This window comes from Hetaerina americana, unplaced genomic scaffold (genome assembly GCF_022747635.1).
Source record: "Hetaerina americana unplaced genomic scaffold, ioHetAmer1.1.p SCAF_24, whole genome shotgun sequence".
Classification (NCBI taxonomy): domain Eukaryota; kingdom Metazoa; phylum Arthropoda; class Insecta; order Odonata; family Calopterygidae; genus Hetaerina; species Hetaerina americana.
This window is the reverse complement of record NW_027286808.1, coordinates 1,528,506-1,551,190: the sequence shown is the minus strand read 5'-3', so window position 1 is coordinate 1,551,190 and position 22,685 is coordinate 1,528,506. Positions and strand designations below refer to the sequence as shown.

General features: G+C 34.9%; 1 protein-coding gene across 3 annotated transcripts in view; it reads left to right on the top strand.

Moving 5' to 3' along the window:
- The window catches only part of LOC139689531 (uncharacterized), a 42,668-nt gene extending 24,197 nt beyond the window's left edge, over window positions 1–18,471 (top strand). Inside the window, exons 9-13 of one of the 3 annotated variants that reach the window (XM_071586705.1) lie at window positions 4,441–4,593; window positions 6,436–6,498; window positions 9,622–9,735; window positions 10,315–10,454; window positions 15,834–18,471. In XM_071586705.1, coding sequence (XP_071442806.1) covers window positions 4,441–4,593; window positions 6,436–6,498; window positions 9,622–9,735; window positions 10,315–10,370 — 386 coding nt within the window. In that variant the 3' untranslated portion in view covers window positions 10,371–10,454; window positions 15,834–18,471. Of the gene's footprint in view, window positions 1–4,440; window positions 4,594–6,435; window positions 6,499–9,621; window positions 9,736–10,314; window positions 10,455–12,985; window positions 13,391–15,833 lie in introns of those variants that run through there. The other 2 variants (XM_071586704.1, XM_071586707.1) reach the window with 2 other exon arrangements.
- Window positions 18,472–22,685: the final 4,214 nt, after the last annotated feature.

Genomic DNA, 22,685 nt, shown 5'->3' with positions numbered 1-22,685 from the left:
TATATTCTAAAAATCTACATCTGTGTTTTTATATATTTGTGCGTCGCCGAAGATAATAATAATAATAATCTTTATTTTCCCAGAAGACACTGACACAGTGTAATAGATACATCAGATAAGTGTATAGGACACGTCATATGTACATATAGATGTTAAACAATGATGAAATTCAGAAAAGCATGACACAATAATAAATTTTTTGCATAAAATATATTCCATATTCAGTATGGTTATTTTTTCTCCATGAATTCCATTACAGAATAAAACTGTTCTTTCCTTAAAAATGATATTAATTTCTTTTTGAACAGGACTGGATCCTTTCCGTACTTAAAATCGTAAGGGAGCCTGTTCAGTGCAAGGAGGCCCATTGATTTAGGCCCCAGGGATGTATTTAAAGTCCTGCAATAAGTTTGATGCAGGTCTCTGCAGGCTCTGGTTTGGTGGCAATGAACGTTGTCATTTGTCATATAATTGGATATATTACTTTTAGCGAAAATGCATACGACATAAATGTAAATACATGGAACAGTCAGAATATTTAACCTTTTGAAGAAGGAAAGACAAGGTGCATTGTAGGGAGCATTGCATATTAATCGTATTAAACATTTTTGAGCTTTAAAAATTGAATCAGAATGAGGGGAAGAACCCCAGAACAGAATACTATAGATAATTAAAGAATAAAATTCTCCGTAATAAATTGAAAGTAAGATATCAAGGCTTACAGATTTCCTAATACTTCTAATAAGAAAGCAAATGGAATTTAACCTGCTACGAAGATTGCATATGTGTTCATCCCATGATAAATTTTTATTCATAACAACTCCCAAAAACTTGGATCTAGAAATTTGAGGTACACACGTTCCCCCTAGGTCAATGGCCAATGAAGCAGGGGCTTTATTTTTATTAGAGAAGTATATGAGTCCAGACTTGTCAGGGTTGAGTTTCAGAGAATTTTGTGAACACCATTCACAAAGAAGTTCGGAAACTCTAGCTGCTGTCAAGGTCAAGTTGTTTAACGATGGTGCTGATACAATTACGTTAGTGTCATCAGCATATAAAATTGGCTCGGCTCCTGGAACTGACTGCAGAACTTTTGGTAAGTCATTAATGTAAAGTAAAAATAGGATAGGGCCCAAGACTGAGCCTTGGGGTACACCTAATGTAACTTCTTTACTAGGAGAAGTAAGAGGAGAAGAGCGTTCCATTTCGAAGATATTTTATATATATATATATATATATATATATATATATATATATATATATATATATATATATATATATATATATATATATATACATATATATATATATACATATATATATATATATACATATATATATATATATATATATATATATATACACACATACATATATATATATATATAAATATATATACACATACATATATATATACACACATACATATATAGATGATTTCGTCGACGTAACACAGAAGTGTTTAATAATAAATGGACAGCAACAAACAATATAGAAACACATAAAAAGATCACTCACGCGTTATTTCTTGATCATTTCAATGGAATTCTGCTCTGTCTTCATCGGAAGATATAGAAGTAAACACATTACTTCTATATCTTCCGATGAAGACGAAGCAGAATTCCGTCGAAATGATCAAGAAATAATGCGTGAGTGATCTTTTTATGTGTTTCTATATTGTTTGTTGCTGTCCAATTTATTATATATATATGAATTACATATATATATTATTATAAGGTAATCTACCGGATAAGGTAGGTTTTTGGATGGACATAACTACCAAATAAATATTTTGTGACACAAAACAAAACACGATACAGCAACCTGCTTTACATCAGGTACCAATTCATCTGTGATTATTTCCTTCCTCCCTTCATCCTGTCCAACATCCCTATCCTGTTGCTGCCCTTTCCTTGTTTTCCTAACATTCTCCCCTCTATTACAGTCTTCAACATCCCACTGCTATCTAATATGCCCTTCATCCATTTTTCCTGCCTCCTTATGATATCTCCCATCCATCCTCTCTCCTTGTCCACCATGCCTAGCACTTCCTCATTTGCTTTCCTTTCTGTCCACTTCACCTACTACATCCTTCTCCACACTCGTATTTCAAAAGCCTTCAATCTGAAATTTGATCATTGATAAATTTAGGCTCACTGTGATAATTTTGTCTGGGAAGAATTTTTTTATTTGTCTTTTTAACTGTGTTACGTCTCTTATATCTTTCTATTTCTGTGTAAATTTATTGTATAGGTTTATTCTTATTGAATTTGGTCCTACTCTTACAGCTTTGGTGCCATTATATTCTATATGCAGGTATGGCTGTGTTATGGTATTGTGATTGTGATAGTGAGAATTTCCAGTTAACTCTTAGAAGATGTTGTTTCATGTATGCTGCTATGAATAAATTGTACATGGATGGGAAAGGGAGGAACCCAAGATCTTGAAAGTTTGGACGGCCCAATGGAATCGGAGGTTTAGATGCAATGATGTGAATAGCCTCCTTTTGCAGTTTAAATATGACTTGGGAGAAAGGAGATAAGCACTAAAGAATGATACCATATGTAATTTTGGAGTAGATACGGCCCTAGTAAAGCATTAATTAACAATGAGTACATCTTTGCTCATTGTTTTCTTCCAAGTTCTTAGGAGGAAACATGCCAAACTTGTTTTTCCTGAAAGGCCATTAATAGGGATTTCCCATGTCAAGGTACAGTTGTAATGGATGCCAAGAAATAATATGAATGTCATTAATTCTATATTTGGCTATTCACTATTGTTGGAGGACTAGGTTTTGATGGATTTAGAGAGAAATATATTGCCTGGGATTTTTCATTGTTCAGTTTCAGACTATTTTCTTTGCACCAGTGTATTGTCAGCTGCATCCTGATGTAGTCTTTGAAGTTCATCCATTAATGGAGGTAGCAGAAACTAATGCATTGGTAACTTCTGCGTAAAAATTGGTTTAATCCCACTTATTCTTGTTAAAACTGTGGGCAAATCATTAATGTTAATTAAGAAAAGTACTGGACCAAGAATAGAGCCCTGAGGCACTCCTATGGATTTGGATTCACCTTTGGTAATGTATTCCAAACCACTGACTGTTATAGTGACTGTATCCTTACGGTATTTAAAATATTACTGGATCCCATGACTTGGTATCCTTCTTATTCCATAGCACTGCAATTTATTTAGCTAGAATACGATGATCTATTGGGCCCAAGGCTTTGGTTGGATCTAAGAAAGGTGGGTTACCTCATTCTTATTGACAAGAAAGGTCAAAATGAAGTTTATGGTCTGACTTGTGGCTGAAATAGTGGACCCATTTTTTGTAATCCCATTTTTGTGACTTGATAATAAATAATTTTTAATGAAATGGTATTTAAGTCTACTTAGAAATATTTTCTCAAATATTTTAGCAAAAATTGACAGTGTAGCAATTGGTCGGTAGTTATTAGAGCTGTTCTTGCTTCCTTTATTTTAATAACAGGAAGAACTTGAGGTATTTTTATTATGGTAAGACTTTGAGAGGTTTTAGGAAAATACCTTGGGAGAGAGAATCATTAATTTAATAAAGTAGGGGTCGTGAAAGGATAGCAGAATTACAGAACTTGTGAGTCCATCCTCTCCAGCACTACAGTTTTTATGCAGTTGATGGTGTAACCTCATTTGAAGGTTTTTTAAAATACAGCTCATAAGTGCTGAACTTTATGGAAAACAAAGTTTTGGCTAGATTGTTGCCAGATCAAGACTTTCAGAAATAGTGAGGGCAAGTGTAACATTCATCCAAACAAACAAAATAAATGAAGTAGAATCTGAACTATCTAAGAGACCTTTTGGGTGTTCCCTCTGGGGTATATCTGCTGAGAGAATTCCTCTACAGTCTTCCACCAGGTCTTCCCTGTCCTCCATTGCTGCCACCTCTTCAATAACCAAGTTACTCTTTCTGTATAAATTCCTAAGTCCTGATGTTGATGATGAGTGAGTCAGTCATTGAAACAATGGTAGAGATGGATAACTTGACTTGGTGGGAAACCCAAGAAGAATTTATTGGAAAGTAGAATCTGACTGACAGATTTAAATTCTCATTTTTTTCTTGGCCTCATTTGTAATCATGAATACCAAGCTTAAGCAAGCCAAATTTTTTTATTCATAAATTTGATCATTTGTCATCCTTTTCTTTCCTTCTGGAGGTATATTTTGCTGGCTGGCAGCTTAAGTTGTCCTTTTTATGCATCAATTACATAGCGCAATCCATTTACTTTAGTAATGATGATATCAACTTTTCTAAAGAATGATTTAGAATTTTAAAAAAATATGTTTTTGCATGAAAGTGCTATTGGTGTACCAGTAAAAAAGTTTTCCTGATAAGCATACTTTGGTATTTGTTCAAATTCATGGAATTGATACGTATCTTACTCATATCTCCTTTTGAAACAGGTGATATGATGAGGCACAAGCGCACCCATACTGGCGAGAGACCTTTTGAGTGTTCCCTCTGTGGAAAAACATTCACACGGCAGCAGTCACTCAATGAACACAAGAATCGTCACTATGGCTACAAGCCATACAAGTGTAAATACTGCAGTAAAGGTGGGTACCATCATTTTGCTGCTGAAATATTCAATCCTTTGTATGGTTAGTTAAGACAAGCTTTTGGAGTGTCTCTCAATAAGAAGTTTTATCTTTCTTACCTGAAAACAAATGTATACTTCTGATGAATAACAGATCGTAGCACTTTTCCACTTGATGAAAATATTTTTATTTACGACCGGACCTGATGATGATGTAATACATCGAAACCCGGTTGTAAATAAAAATATTTTTATCAAGTGGAAAAGTGCTACGATCAGTTATTCATTATGTTCGACTTCCACCACATCACGCCTGAAGCTACTCAATTGATACTTCTGATGATATGTAATGAAAATATGTTGTGTGGTTTTATCCTACCGATTACCTCTTAATTTTCCTGTTATAATTTGCATTGCAGCTTCATATTCCAAGGCAATTTTGGAGAAAAGAATTCCGCATCAATTTCATAGAAAAGTGTCATCGTATCTAGTCACATTCCTGTGTTGGTCATTTAAGTTTTGGGAAATTACTGAATTCAAATATTTAATGTTTGATGGATGCAGAGAGAGAAAATACAGAGCTAAACTTAACTTTTCTCTGATGCTATTGATGTTTATACACAGTGATTAACAACCCTACCATGTCTGATATTTTCTGTACATATGTTATTGTGTTGACCACACACTCCTTCCACCTAAAGAAATTCAGTCATGACCCATTGTGTTGTATTAAATTCCCTGCCAATTGTTTTTTGAAGCATTTCTTTAATCCTACTATATTTCAGGACTTAATAACTATGTACTGGGACATTGCATTATGAAGAAAAGTAAATAAGAGTTTATACTTTCCAGAGGACAGAAGTGCATTGAAAAACTCTTTAAGTGGCCCTATTATACATCATGATATGTTAGGTTATGTCCCTTATTTGTTTTCAGTGACTGGAATTCACCATTGAAATAGATTTAACAGGATTGTTTTGAATATATCTGGTGCTGAACATACAGCTATTCAAGAATGAGGGCATGTAATAACCTCTGATTAAGGTTGCCACTTAGTTAGAAAAAAGTCAGGAACATTGTTACAGTTTGGGAAAATCAGGAGATTCCTGGAAATATTCAACATCTTCAACAGCATGTGAATGAAAAAAAGCTTAATATTTTAAAAGTAAGGAATTAGTGGATTGGGATTTATTATATGGGAATAGGGAATTCATAATTTGTAGTGAGAACAATGTTCCTTTTAAATCTGGTATCGGTTTATGTATGTGGTATGTTGTCTCATGTGCAGGTCCTTGCAAAAATGAGCTCTGCAGTTTGATATAACTTGGCATACAAAGTAGTCAGAGGTAATCCACAAAAGTTACCAAATCAGATTCCAAATATTAAGAGAAGAATCAGAGAAAAGGACGGCATGTTCTTCAGGAAAAAGCCAGGCATGGCTTTTGGTTGTACAAGTAACCTGCATGTACAAGATGATTTACGAAGATAGTGGGTAACTTCAGGGTGTGGTAGGGCATTTGATTTTAAGTATTTTTTGCCCCATGAAAATGTGGAAGATTCCTAGCCACAATGTGGTACATATCTCTTAGTACCTGAGGGTCATGGAGTTTCGGTATGTGTAAATGTATGCTGGCTATCTAGATAGTCTCTTGAGAAGAGGAAATAAATTATTAGCAGTTATAATGGGTGGTCTCAGCTACACCAACTGCACTGCTAAGGTATTCTTAGCTCTTCTTTTGCCTTATAAATACCTGCATAAATGCGCCAAAACATCGGTGTAATGCCACAATCAACAGTCGGGAATGAAGCTGACTTATATTAATGGTATGAAACTTATCTCAACAAATTGTTTTTTCTACAGGCTTTGCAGAGATGTCAGCATGCTATAAGCATATCAAAAGCCATGAACAATCCTGTCTTCAAGGTTAGTGTGCATCTTAACAGCCTTGTTGAAGTAGCAGCATTAATCAGTCTGACCTAGCCCCGTTAATTACACAGTTGCTTCTTGACTAACAGAAATAATACTATGTGAGGTCCATATTGAAAGTTTTTGTACTTTTCCACAGACTTTATTTTAAGATGCAACACGTTTCGCTGACTTGTGCATCATGAGGTACAAATTTCATTCACAAGCAACAGTTGATTATAAATGCTTAGGACAGATGAGAGAAGGTGGCTGTGTAGGAAGATGAGGGAGGGTCGGAAGTTGAAGATGGTAGTCGGGGTTATTTGGGTAACAGAAAGGAAAAGGTGATGGTGCCTTGGTTTTAATGTGGCATGGGGTGGGATCAGGAGAATGGGAGCGGTAGAATGGGTATGTTGAACGGTTGGATTTGTTATCCCTCCCCATCAGTTTCTTGAAAAGGAGAGGGGAGGGATGAGAGTGTAATTGCTCATTACAAAGAATCGTTTTGGGGTCTGCCAAGTGCCTTCTAATCTCAACTTGCTCAAGATCATCCATTTTTAATCTTTTAGGGAGGCTATGCTGTATTTTGGGGACAAAATTACTGTTGTGTTTAAAATCTATGAAGTGTTTTGTGAAAAGGGCATGGGAGCTTTGATTTTTGTGACTTCTTGTGTGTTCTCTAGCTCATGTCTTGAAATTCCTCCCAGTTTGACCAAAATTAGAGGTGTGGCAATTATTGCATTTTAGATTATAGATGCCTGATCACAAAAGTATTTCCTGTTTTTCTTTGCTAATAGCTTTGAGTTAGAGTAAGGGCTGGGTAAAAGGCAACTTTGAGTGAATTAGGAAGGATATTGGAGATTTTATGGGGGATAATAATTATTAGGTAATCTAGCGGTAAAGGTTGGTTTTGGATAGACACAACTTCCAAATTAATATTTTGTCTCTCATTACAAAATACAACCCAACATCTTATTCTATTCCCTCTGTGTACCCCTTTTCATCTCTGTATACTACCTCCCTCCCTTCATCCCGTCCAACATCCCTATCCTATTCCTGCCCTTTCCTTGTTTACCTAACAATCTCCCATCCATTACAGTCTTCAACATCTCACTGCTGTTCAATATGCCCTTCCTCCATTTTCCTGCCTCCTAATGATATCTCCCATCTATCCCCTCTCCTCGCCCACCATACCTAGCACTTCCTCATTTGTTTTCTTATCGGTCTAATCCACCTTCTCCATTCTTCTCCACACCCACATTTCAAAAGCCTCCAGTCTACGTCTATCCTCCTGCTTCAATGACTACGTTTCCGCGCCGTACATAGCTACGCTCCATATCAAAGTTTTTACGAGCCTTTTCTTAATATCGTTACTCAACGCCCCTGTCATCAACTCCCTCTTCCTTGTGAAAGCCTCTTTGCCTAGTGCAATTCTTCTCCTTACGTCCCTACTACTTTGCCCGTGTTGGTCCAAAACACTACCGAGATACCCACTGCTCTAGTTTTTGCCATCCTATTTTAATGTTCAGCTTAGCCTTTTTCTTTCCGGAAAATTGCATAATTTTTGATTTATTTATATTGATTCTCATCCCATATCTATCGCGCTGAGTTTCCAATTCAGTCAGCAATGCTTGCAACCCCTTGACTGGCTGACAAACTAGAGCTTGGTCATCAGCAAACCTAACTGATTTTACGAATTCCCCGCCAACTTTCATTCCTACCTCCAGTTCTTCTCATGCCTCTTTAATCATTTCCTCCACATATACATTGAACAACAATGGTGATAATGGGCAACTGTGTCTTGCACCTCTTCGTTACACTGCCCATCCGGACTCCCTGCTCCCTACTCGCACCTGAGCAGTCTGAGACATGTACAGGTTGCAGATTAGCCTCCTATTCCTCCAATTTATTCCTGTATTCTGAAATATACTTGTTAGTTTTTCCCAATTCACTCTATCAAATGCCTTTTTGAAATATACGCAACAGACAAATATGTCCTGATTGTATTCTATATTCCTGTCGATTAATAATCTCATTACTGCAATGGCATCACGCGTACCTCTCGCCTTCCTTAACCCAAACTGGTCATCCCCTAAGTAATCATTTGCCCTACTATGATCCAGAGAACAACTTGAGCTGGGTGTGATATCAAACTTATTGTCCTCTAGTCCTCACATGATATAGGCTTTACCTTTTTCGGAATAGGAACTAACACTGATCTAACAAAGTCTTCCGGCCTGATTCCTTCCTCTTAGATTCTATGAATCAGTTCATATAGGCTCTTCCTCTCTTATTTTTCTAAACCTTTAAGTAGTTTTGCAGGAATGTTCTTAACTCCCATGCCCTTATTTGATTTCATCTCCCTAAATGCCCTTTCTATCTCATCGTTGAGTATGCCTGGACCTAAGCTCTCTTCCTCTACGTTATGTTCCTTTTCTATGTCTAACCTTTTTGTCCTAAGTTCTTTACTATACAATTCTTCTATATATTCCGTCCATCTCTCTTGGATCTTTTCTGCTTCAATTATTGTCTGACCAGATGTATTTCCTGCTTTAATTCAGTATAGTGCTCTTTGGATAGTATCAAATTGATTTTTATTTGACTGAATCCAAAATTTATTTGCTTGTATTTTTGCAGGAGTATTATTCATAGAAATTTTTTTTACCCAGTTAATATTTGACTTAGCACATCCTATTAAGTATGAGTAATCTTAGTTCAGCCATGTTAATGTGATAAATCAGTGTATTTTGCAAGCTGCTTCACCTACCAAGCAGTATGGTATCTATTATAAATGACCCATGGACTGAAAATAAAAATTATTTTTTTTATTTGCTGCCTACTTATTTTGATTTTTTTTAATAATCTTATACATTTTTTTTAAATGTGCTAAGAATTTCTTCTCTCTTTTGACTATTATTATTTATCATGAATGTTGCATTTAAAAATCACCTCAGTGTTTCACTAATAGTTGTTCCAAGAATATGTTTTAAATATTGTAGTTTTTAAATAAAATTAATATAAGCCCAAAAAAGTTTGGCCTTGTTCAGCAGCAATTGGATTCAATTTTTTTCCATTGAATTTCATTCATTGAATTGCATCCCTTGTGATTCTTATGTGGATATTTAATTGTCATTTTTAAAGGATCGGAAAAGACTGGAGAGCATGCAGATGATGATCCAGATGATCCCCCAGGGGATGAATCAGAAAAAGTAAATAGAAAAGAAAAAGGCATGGAAGGTCTGAATCAAGACAATGGCAAGTTGTTCCAACAATTATATCAATATACAGTTTCTTTGGAGATGAGCTCTTTTTTAATTCAAAATTGAATGGAAACTAGGAATTTTATCATAGTTTACATTATGAAGTACAAAAATATGTGAGAAGAAATTCAGGGTACAATTTTATCTAATAGTTGAAACTTCCTAAAGACAAAGTGGTAATTTAATGTATCTAATTCATTGACTTAGTTCTTATTAATTTCCAATAATGGAGATCTCCATCCCTTTTCTGGAAATGTCTATGACCTTCGCCTGAAAGTTCCCATGGCTTGATGGAATTCAGTATTATAAAAAAATAGATTGGCATATGAACATTTTTTATTTTCACAATAACTTATTAAGCTTTTATAAGGGACTCTACTGGTTTAGATGAATATCATTCAGATGATGCTATTCATTGAAGCGAGTCGTGCTTCTTTTTAGAAGTTTATTTGATATTGTAAAATTTTAAATCAATCTTTGTTTTTATGACCTTGATCCTCAGTTTTTTTCAATTTTCTCTATTTTTTTCTTACATATGGTTTTTACTTATTCTGTGTATGTTTCTCTCTCGCAGATATGCCACTAAGCAAGAGCAATAGATTTTCCAAAGAAAACTGTGCTTCCAAATAGTTCCATAATCCAAGTAGTTTTTTCATTAGAAGACATCTTAATCCTTGGAAGGTTATGTGATACCACTTCATATTTTCCAAAGAGGTAAGAATGGAATTTCAGTTACTGCCATTGCAGTTTCAGCTGTTTTTATATGACATAAGAAGTGAACCCCTGTTAGCATGTTGTTATAGGGACCTGGTATTCTGGATTTACTAACCAGTGAAGCATGCAAACTAAGTTTGACCTACTATGGAAAGTGTCATTGGAAATGCTAGTGGCACATCTTAAAAGTAGGAAATTTATGAGGTAGTAGCTTATCATTTTGAATAAAACTTCATGTATTTCCATTCACTTGTCCATAAGTAATGAGGATAAAGAAGAGCCCATAGCTAACCCTTTTGGTTATCTAGAAATGCTCTGTCAATCTGACAGTTCATCTTTCCCAAAAAGTGTTTTCCCCCAGTGGACACCTGTTCGCTTTGACGTGGCCAAATTGTTTGCCAGTGTTCCCACCAAAAAAGCCACCCAGTTAGCCGAAGACATCCTCATGCAGAAATGTGTCCCTGCCCCAATAGTGCTCAACCTAAACTCAGCTCTGAAATATGTGTCTCTCAAAACTATTTTAAATTCAATTATCACTTTTTTGAGCAACCATAAGGGTTGGCTATAGGCTCTCCCTTTTCCCCATTACCCGCGGACTTCTTCATGGACAATTTGGAAAAGGAACTCTTTGCATCTTGGAGCCCTTTGTTAAAAAAGGCTGTGCTTGGTACTGCTGTGTTGATGATATTTTGTGTGTGTAGTCAGGTTCTGTGAACAACTTGATACTTTCTTGCACCTTTTGAATTCATTGGACAATTTTATAATATTCACAATAGAAAAAGAAATCAAGTGATCCCTCAACTTTCTGGATTTTACAATATCCAGGGAATATGAAAAGTTCAACTTCTCCATTTTAGAAAAGATGCCTTCACTGACTGAGTCATTCATGCAACATCCAGACATTTTTTCTCTGAAAAACTGTCTGCCTTTGATTCTTGCTCCATTGTTTAATAACAATTTCCATGTCCAATGCTAATTTTCTAAAAGACCTAACTGTTATAAAGCAAATTGCTATTAGTAATGGCTACCAAGCCCAAATGATTGATGGACTCTATCGGAAAAAGAGGGAAAAAATGGTTATCAATTCCATGTATGGAAACTCCACCCAATATGATTGTCAAGATGAATGGAGGAAATTTCTTTTCTTGAATAATTTTTCCCTTGAGATTTTAAATTGTGTGCACGCAGATTTTGAAATTGTTGACAACCTTTTGTATGCTTTTTGCTTTCCCCTCCTCAGCCTCTTTCTCTTCCTTTAACCCCCCTGCCTTCATACCCTCTCTTTTTCACTGACACTCCCTCTCCCACCCTCCACCACCACAAGCCGTCAGCTCTGAAGACCCTACTGACCTCCCGCTTCTGCCACCCACAACCCAGTCCCATGGCTCACCCCCTTCAGGTAACCACGACAATTCTACTCCTCCCTCCCATCCTTCCCACCGATCCAGTACAGCCCATTCCCCCCTCCCGTAGCTTATTTTTGTATATAAGTGCCTCACAAAATTGTATTTGTACTCGAAGATGACATTAATTGTCGAAACCATGGTCATGTAAAAATGCAAAAAATTATCGTGGAAATATACAAGGTACGCAGTATTATTCAAAATGAATAGTAGCTAGTTCCATAAAGTTATCCCGGAAACCATCAACTTTAGGTAGTAGCTTATTATTGTTCATTCTGTAGTTCATAATGATAAAAAATGCCAAAAAAATTTTTGCCAATATTATAGAGCATTAATAATGCATTTTGAGTAAGTACTTCCTCAACACCTTTATTATTGGTAAGTTATCAATCAATGCTTTAATAACTTAGCTGTTGCATATTCTTAAATACAATAATTCAATTTTTTAAATGTCTAAATTATATAAAATAGTTGAGCCATGTTTTGGTTTCATTTACTCTCATAATTACTGAAGCATTGATCTTAAGATACTTTTAAGTCTGAAATAGTGAGGCTTAAGGTAGAGGCACCTGGAAGCAGGGGTTGCATTTTAAGGTATCCTCAATCTTACAGTCCATGAATTAGAAAACCTGAAAAACAAATGGTTCGATCAAGAATTGAAAAGCATTTTCTACATTGTAGAATCCATTAAGGGAGACATTTTTCATGGTTAGTCAAAATGATGGACTAGAGGAAAGACCATACTGATGGCGCAAGTTGAGCTGCAAGCCCAAAAAAAGGAAGTTTTGGTTAGCATCATCAAATTTTTTTAAATTATTATATTTCTATTTTTGCATATTAAGTGAAAAATCTCAAAATATAACCTCTCTTATGTAAAAGAGTGATTTTCCCAAAAATGTATAAATGCTAATTGAAATAATTGGAGTTCTGTCTAGAAAATTGTTTTGTTGGAGCAACTAAATGATGGCTCTGGCCAAAGCCAAATTCCTGTCTTGGAGTGGATGCTATTTTGGTAAAAATCAATGTATTCATTTCCATATGGTTAATTGTTGTCAGTAACTTCATGAAATGAAATTTAATCCTAGTAGATTCCATAATTCTCAATTGAAGCCTCTTATCTGTTTCCAGGAGCAATGAAAGAATCTGCACTATATCCACATCTCTGCCTACAGAAGGGTAGATATCTTGAACTTGGGTACTCATATTGTGAAGCACTACATTGCACTACATCTGACTTAACTGTGCATAAGAAGTTTCATGGTATGCCTCATCATAGACTTAGGATGAGCAAAGTTTCTTCCTCCCCTGATGGATCTGAAAACAACATGAAAATGACTCAAATCTGCTCCATCTACCATGATGAGACATCTTACTTTGCATTTAATGAAATCATCAGAAATTTATCGCCAATCAAAGGTCGTAATCTTTGTAGGTTGAAAACATACCTCATTGCCAAAGCCTATTTGTATTTTATACTGAACTTCAGTATTTTATTAGGTGCCACATTTTATTTCAATGCTAACAATATTTAAGGAGAGACAACCATTACTTTGGTAGTTATTGACAAATTTATGTGATAGTTGTGGATATTCAGAGAAGTTAAGTATTTTCCTCAGTTTTATAGATCATACGAGGTGCATTCAAAAATCTAAGGTCACCCAATTTTTTCTTGGAACTGAGAGTAAAGAGTAAGAATTGATTGAACATAAAATATACTATGACTCTTTCTAAAAACTTCTCTTAACGAGCATAATTATTTCTGGAATCTTTCTCATAAAACGAGATTAATTGAAAATATAAAGTAATGTCAAATACGCTATTACACTCCATTCCAAAATAAAATAAATGATAGTCAATGTTTTTTGTATACATATATATATATATATATATATATATGTATGTATGTATGTATGTATACAAAAAACATTGACGATTATATATATATATATATATATATATATATATATATATATATATATATATATATATATATATATATATATATATATATACATATGAACCATAAACGCAGTAATCAATCCGAAGGTCGGTTTGGTAGATGTTGGCTGAATTCACCCAGTACTAAGCCAACATTCACAAATCAGGGTAGGGGGGCCAGTTCCTTTCCCTGTGCCATTATGGTTTCCCAGGAAGATCTGATACCCAAAAAACCATATAGCTTGGGTGGAGCTGCAGGTGCCCAGAGACTTGACCGGGAATCGAATCCGGGACCTTCTGGTCAGTAGTCCAACGCTCTACCCCCTGGCTTACTGCGACCCACACACACACATATATATATATATATATATATATATATACCACGATTGTACGGAAAAACTCATACGAGCGGCACAATAATTGGCTGACACAACATAACACAAATAGAAAAGAATAGACACATATAAAAGAACACTTACACGGTAAATTGTTCGAGCTTTCGGCCCTCTCAGGGGCCTTCTTCAAGAGAGACTCATCTCTGGTCTCTCTTGAAGAAGGCCCCTGAGAGGGCCGAAAGCTCGAACAATTTACCGTGTAAGTGTTCTTTTATATGTGTCTATTCTTTTCTATTTGTGTTATGTTGTGTCAGCCAATTATATATATATATATATATATATATATATATATATATATATATATATATATATATAATATATATATATATATATATATATATACTATATATATATATATATATATATATATATATATATATATATATATATATATATATATTTATCATCTGAAACCCCTCCTGTGGCTCTGATACATTGATGATATATTTCTACTTTGGCCACATAGTATGGATTCCCTCAATTCCTTCATCTCACAACTCAATGCTTCTTCATCTCTTTCCTTCACCTCCACCATTTCATCCTCGCTGGTTGCCTTCCTCGATGTCAATATTTCCCTTATCGATGACAAATTCCTGAACTCTGTCCACACTTAACCAACTAATAACGATATCTCCATCATAATAGTTGCCACCCCTTCCATACCAAGCGCTTCCTCCCTTACTCCCTCTCTATCCACGGGCACCATATTTGCAACCATCTCGAATCCCTAAAATACCTTAACAACCTTCACCACTCCCTCCTCAAACGAGGAAACCCAGATTCTCTCCTCACTAAAAAATACTCAAACATTCATACACCCCCAAGCCCCCCTCAACCACAGAATCCCTTCTCTCTCAATCTGTACTACCTACTTCCCTGGCATTCAGTCCCTCAAATGCATCCTCAAAGACCTCTACCCTATCCTTAAAAATCAAAACACTTCCTCCGACCTTCTTCCCAAATGCCCTTCTGTCACCTTCAAACCGCCCGCCAACCTAGCAGATATCCTCAAATCCACCAAGCTGCTCTCAAAATCCCCTCCCACCCCCAGAGCCAAACCCACTCCATGTCATCGAGGGAGATGCAAAACTTGCCCTATTTTCACCACTCCAACCCTATTCATCCCACCTTTTAACTCTCTCTCGCCCTTCTCCCACTTCTCCTGCACTTCCAAGAATGTTGTCTATCTTCTGGCCTGTAAACTCTGCCCGGCCTTTTACATAGGCCAATGTTCCACACCCCTGAACCTCAGGATTAATAATCATCATGCCTCGTGCAATCCCTCCTCCCCGTCTGTGGGTCTCCCCATCCCTAAACATGCCTTGCATCATAACACCCACTTCAACCAGTGCTACAATGTTTCCATTCTAGTGTCCCTTCCCCCATCTGATAACCCTGTAGAATTGAAAACTCTAGAACTAGCATATACTGGCTGTGCTATGCCTGTATATGGCTGTGCATGGCCTATTAACATCCGGGTCTCAACATTGTTCACTAATGAGAAAAGTCTGAATTGTCACTTTGTGGAAGCGATTCAAATCGGAAAGGAAAATACACTGTTCTTCCGTGTCTATTTTGTTGTATGTGGCCTGTGTTTTGAGTTACAGATTGTTATTAGTTAACAATGATTCCATTTGGAACAGATATTCAGTGGACAAGAGCTATTCAGACCTAAGACCAACAGCAGTGATGCCTATGAATGCGACCCATCTTGGCAGGTACATGAATCTAGCCCATGAATAGGTGGCTATAAATGCTTTGATAGCATTTTATTCTTGGGAGTGTCTTCTGTATACATAGCCAACGAATAAAATGCTCAATTAGAAAGGGGATGATATTTTATACGGTATGAGTCTAGGAATGCCTTGGTAGATATTATTATAAGGCTGAAATTTGGAACATATCCAGCAATTCTTAAGCATTCGTATGTCCTGCAGAACAATAATATTGAACACCATTGGCCTAATGTGTACGTTTGTATACTTACATTGCTGTAAGTTCTTGCCCAATTGTGTTCTTCTGTGACTGAAAGTACAAGATTGAAAATGTTCTTGCATGTTCAACAATGTTGAAAATGTGCAGGAATTGGCTGCAAAATTGATTGTTTAACATAGTATGGATACATTGTATGTATTGGAATTGTTATTTTTTCTGTAATATGTATTTCTCTGCACAGCAACTAATATCTAGTTCATTGAGTTAATGATTTGTAAGTTTAGATAAGCTTTTTATCGGTTTAAGCATTGAAATTTGTTTGTCCTTTCCATTTGATATGTCAAATACATGTTCTTCTGTACTCAGTCCTATAAAAGCAGAGTGACAGATTCCATTGCCTCTCAGAATTGGCTAATAATTTTCTTCTTTACATTATTAGGAAAACCGTTTTACCAGGGTTTTAAAAGGTGACCAATCATATTGTAAACATAAAAAGCCAACAAGTTTGGTTTTTTATTACTATGGTAAAAAATGCTATTTTTACAATTTTTGGAATAAGAAAATTTATTTATTAAAATAAGGGATAGTTAATGCCATCGATTCCTGTATTGTCCTGACCATTAAGTATTCAAATTAACCCTGATAATTTATCTGAAAAACATGAACGAACAAGTGAATCTGTGGAGTGACAGCTGCTTTTTTTGGAACCAAATTAATATTAAATGTGGATAATTTGCCAAACAAAAACCAGTAGGTTACTTGGGAATAGGATTTATTCAAATTTAAGAATAGAAGAATTTCTGTTCTAATATATTATAATTTTGTTTATACAGTAGTAAGTCCAATTTGATGGTTATTGAGTCAAATGCTACTGACCACTGATAGCTCACCTTATTGCTATTTATACACTAAGTTCTTTTGTGGAAGATCTCTCCATCAATTTGACTCATCCAAGTATTCTTACTTTGCTAAAAAGAAACCAAGTCAAATCCCACAAACCAGCAACAACAGTACACCCATTTGTGTTACAGTGAATTAATAGCATTTAATGTGTTTCATTTTTTAAGTAACACTCTTTAGTGGAATGCACCACATGTTTTTAGGATTATGTAGTTAGAAGAAATTAAAATGTACTTTTCATCATAATACATCAATTAACTGCTTCACTCAAGTGTAAATGAACTGGAGACAAGAAAACAACCTCATGTTACATTTTTAATTTACTGTGAAAATGAAATCCTAAAGAGGGATGAAAAAATTAATATACAGTAATATGAACAATGATGATTAGAAAAGAATGAAAATCAATGTGATCTGTGAAGAATATCAAAAAAGTTGAATTGATGAAGTAAAGACATGCATTTACTGTTTTGTTCTACTCACAGCTAATGAATATGGAAGTTGACTGTTTGTCTAAAAATTTAGCCTAACCAGCTAAAAGCCACGTCGATTTTCAATGGGATGACAAAGTAAGAAATGTCTTGGCTTATATCTGATCAAATGTGGTGATCAATTGGGTGTCTGCCTGATGTGATGTTAATGTGAGATATTCAGCCTTGGAAAAGCTTTAACAAGTTGGAAATGGGTTCAGTTTTAGAGCTGTTTAACCATTTTACACTAATTTTTCTTCTGAAATTACCTAATTATGACATATAAAAAGCAAATGCTAGTTCTTCCCATTGTTTAAATCTCCCTATCCTCTCAAATGCATAAGTTTTTATGTCATCCATTAGCTTTTACTTCAAAGTGTTTGTGTGTTGTAAAGTAAATGAACCTAACTCATGTATTTTTTACTCTTACTTCATGGATTGGGTTACCAACACCATTGTAGCAAAGAAAAAAAATCACAAAAACTGACCTTAATATTTTCCCTTAAATATTACGCAATGTTGGCAGGAACCATGAATTTTAATATTACTTGGTATATTGATTCTAATTTTTAGATATGTTGATAAATGAGTGTGGATTCTGTTTTCATTACAGGGCAGTGTCCGTTTTTCAAGCACAAAAGAATGTATTTTATGGCCATATCAGTATTAACCTTTTTTCATCTATGATGAAAAATAGTGGCCATAATCATAATTCCTTCATTGTGAATTATCTGATGAACTAATGATTCACTGAAATATTACAAGAAACTTGCAAAAGAATTGGAGGCTATCAAATTACAACTTTTGTGCAAATTTTATTTGGAATAACTTGTGACATTGATTAATCTCTTTGTTCTGTGTGAATGTTGCAATATTTTAAAGTGAAAGTGTGAAGTGCTGTTGTAACACTACGGGTGACTGTACACATTTCTGTGATAATATTTGTTGATGATGACTAATAATTGTCAAGTCTTTTACCACCAAAAGCATTTTATAATATATTTTATTCATGATTGAAGAAAATATAAACTTTACATTATGATTTTTCTTTCCATCATTTAAACCCTGAAACAATATCCAAAGTTATCTTTGTTCTCTGAATATGGCACAAATATTTGAGCCAGTAGGTATTTAGTAATAAGAAGATGCAGTTTAAAATTTACCCTAATAAGATCAAAGGTGTCTTGTAATGGATTAATAAAATAATAAATGTGAGAACTCACTTAAAATTATGATGTTTTAAGGTAGGAGTGCAGAAATAGGCACAAAAATAGGGTTACTTTATGTTCTCATTTTCCTATTAACAATTGTCATCCATAAACGATTTGGAAAATCCATATATTATGCGTGGGTGGTTTGAAAGGTTCTCAGAATCGTCACCAGATATCAGTGCTAGCACAATGAGCTTCCTGCATAGTAAAAGGTAATCCTTAATGAGTTAACATGTAATGCGTCATTACTCTGGAAAGAGATCTGTAGTGTGAATGCCTCTCTGTTGTTTGCATGTATTGAACAGCAAAGATGGAAAAAATAGAGGTTCAAGCAGTTATCAAGTACTTCACAAAGAATGGTATGAAAGCAAAGGAAATTCATGCCAACTTTCAGAACACTCCAGAGGACTCTGATCCTTGAATTCAACTTTTGCATAGTGGACAAACAAGTGTAAGTTTGGTCAGGACAGCTTAGATGATGATCCACGCAGTGGTCGGAAAAAATGTGCCACTACCCCAGAAATTATTGAAAAAGTGCATTAAATGGTCATGGAGGATTGCTGACTGAAAGTGCAAGATCTCATTCAAGCTGTAAGGAATGTTATCTGAATGGGCATATCATAATTTAACAGTGGAATTGGATATGAGAAAATTATCTGCTAGATGGGTGCTGCATGCAGGATCACAAATGCATCAGATTGGAAATTTCCATAAAATATTTCACCTGTTTAAAGAGCAAACAACAAGATTTTCTGCACCAGTTTGTGATCACAGATGAAACTTGGGTCCACCATTTTACCCCAGAGACATAAATTTTGTCAAAACAGTGGAAACATGTTGATTCAACACCACTGAATAAAGCTAAGACAATACAGTCAGCCGGAAACGTGATGGCTTTAGTTTACTGGGATGTGAAAGTGATTCTGCTAATACATTATCTTCCCACTGGGCAATGCTATGCTAACCTGGATCAAACACCACAAAACATACATGAAAGAAGGCCAGGTTTGGCTAGGAAAATGGTCATCTTTCATCAAGACAATGGACACCTGCATATGTGTTGTTACCATGGCAAAAATACATCGCCTAGGGTATAAATTGATACCAAACCTGCCTGATTTGACTCCATCAGATTTTCAACCCTACCCCATGCTCAAAAGCTTCCTCAGTAGATGGAAATTGTCTTCGAACAAAGAACTAACAGCCAAAATAGAGTGGTATTTTACAGGCCTGTAGGAATCTAATTTTCAAGATGGGACCAAGACATTGGAACATCACTGGACCGACTGTATTAGTGTACAGGGAGACTACATTGAAAAATAAAAGTTTCCCTGACGTAATTCATTTATTTCTATTTTATATATTTCTTAAAACTTTTCAAACCACCCTTGTAATATGCTTTTCACTATGCTATTTATGATTGCCAATGCTAATATGTAGTTTTACATAAACTTATTTGAGATACCCAAAATATTTAATTTTTCTGTCATCAGTTTTTGCCAAAAAATATATTATTTCCAGCATTATTTTGTGGATGATTTTTCAGAGAATTAAAAAAAATCATCTGTGGGCCAATTATATTTTTTTAGTATTGCCTGAGGGTGTTTTTTATTGTCATGACCTTGTGTCATCATTATGGCAGATAAAAATATACAATCCTATGGAAGGAAGTCTCCCCAATGGGTCAGTAAAGGAGAAAGGAATGGATCACCTGAAAATAAAGTATATTTTTTATTACTTGATACTAGTGGACCTATGAAAATAGGCCCACCATAGAAAATGGCATTCCTGAATCATGCCATCTTGTATATTGGGAAGTCTACATTTATTGGCATTGCCGTGAAGGTAAGTGGGGGCAATTACATTACAAGTAAAAGTTTTATTAATGTAGTTACAGTTCTAATTCCATAAGTGAAACAAAGAAATGGAATTGTATTTACTATGCAATTTAGCCCTCAGCTGTGGTACCCAGATGGCCTCAGGTGGCCACTGTAGTAGCACTTAGTTGACTCATCAGTAAAGCTTTAAAATGTACAAATTAACTTCTCAAATTTTCATCATTTTTATAAAAATATTTATTTTCCTTGTGTTAATATGATTATTTTGACTCCAAACCATCTTTCAACCATGTAATGTTTAGGCAATGAAAGTGGCAAACGGCATATCCCTTGACTGCAATGCAAACCTTAATGAGAAAGGGAGGAACAAGTATGGGGGACTTGTTAAGACAGGGTTTGGGTTTTAAAGGAGAGAAGAGGCTCTCGGCTCTTTAGACCAGGATGTGGACAAACATGAGAATTTTTCTCTTGCATTTGCTTATGCTCACATACACGTATGTTTTCCACAGCTTTAGAGTCAAGTGGTTTAGTATATAATCCTGCTAATTCCTTTCTCATCTGATTAAACTTCTTTATTTGAATGAGGAGGGTCCAGGAAAAATCTGAAGTAAAAGTTATTACCATATTTTTACATCCATAGGTTGTGAAAAAAGAATTTTTATTATCCCTTATCACCAAGGATTTTTTTTGAAACAATCACAATTGAAACTTTCTTAAAAATTATAAAAGCATTCATCAACTTATTAGATGAGTTTGAAAATGTTTTTATTTCATTTCACTTAATATCATAGGAATACAAAGGTCATTTTGTTTCAGGGTAAGCACTTATCTCAAGTGATAAGGAGTTAATAACAATAAAAAAACTGCCTTGGGTAAAGTTAAATGTACAAAAGTTTTTCTTAACTTTTGTCATAAAAAGGTGACTTTTAATACCTATATTAATTATGACACCGGTAACTATGAAAGAAGTATGTTAGAGCGGATTTTCATACATTAAGGACCCATAATGAGGGGGGGGGGGAAATAAAAACCAAAAATGGCCTTGATATATATTTTAAGAATTGCCCCTTGCCATCTCTTTTGCACTTATTTATTTTCTTTAGTATAATAAATAAGCCATATTTTTCCTGGACCCTCCTCTTTCAAATAACTTTACTTGGACATAGGTAGTGCTGCTTACTACCTTTTAATACACAGAAAAATAAATGATACTTGAAACGAATAGTACCAAACCAAACAAAATCATAGGCTAAATCGGTTTTGTCGGTGTGAGCCCACACCGTTTGTTCTTAAGCTTCATAAATAAATGAAACTGTTCCAATGTAAGAAAACTCATTTCTCACCTGTTGAATTCCATTATTTGTGCTTAAGCTGCTTTTACTGACGACATGATAAATTCATCAAATACAATATTTTATAAGGATTCTTAGAGAAGCACTGTGTTTTCATAATGTCTTGTTGAAGAAATATTAGTAATATCTTGAAATTTTTGGGCAAATTTTTAACATTTCATTCGAGTAAAAGTTGAGGATGACATGGTGGAGTGTACAAATTGTTTTTTTAAGTATCTTACCATCTTTAATACCCAATGATTTTATTGACTTAAGTTTGTTGAGAAAAAAGACAAATTTCAAATAATTGCTAAATTAAATATGAATGCTGCACGGAAATATTTGATTAAAACGGATTTCAAGAGAAAACATCAATTAAAAGACATTAAGGTGGTGGTAATCATCTTACAATTGAGAAGGAAAATTGAAAAACATCCTTTGTTCAACTACATTAAATAGAGGCCGCGGGTTTTTTTCTTGTGTAAAATAATCTCAACAATTTTTACATTTATATGTTAACCAATGCCCTTTTGTAAGTTATTTAACTATGGTTCCGTATTAATTTTCGAATTAGCCGCATTTATTCCTCAAATGAAATACCTGCCACATTGAGGTATATCAGAATGTGCACACTCAAGTGACGCATTTAATATTCTGTAAGATAAAGATATTGATTTAATCATTTGAAAAGAGCAAGCTAAAATCTTCCATTTTCCTTTCATTATATCAACGATAGGAATATTGGAAGAATCACTGTTTTTTATTCGGGCAGTCAATTGTCAGACAATGCAGAAATCAGTTTGAAGTGTT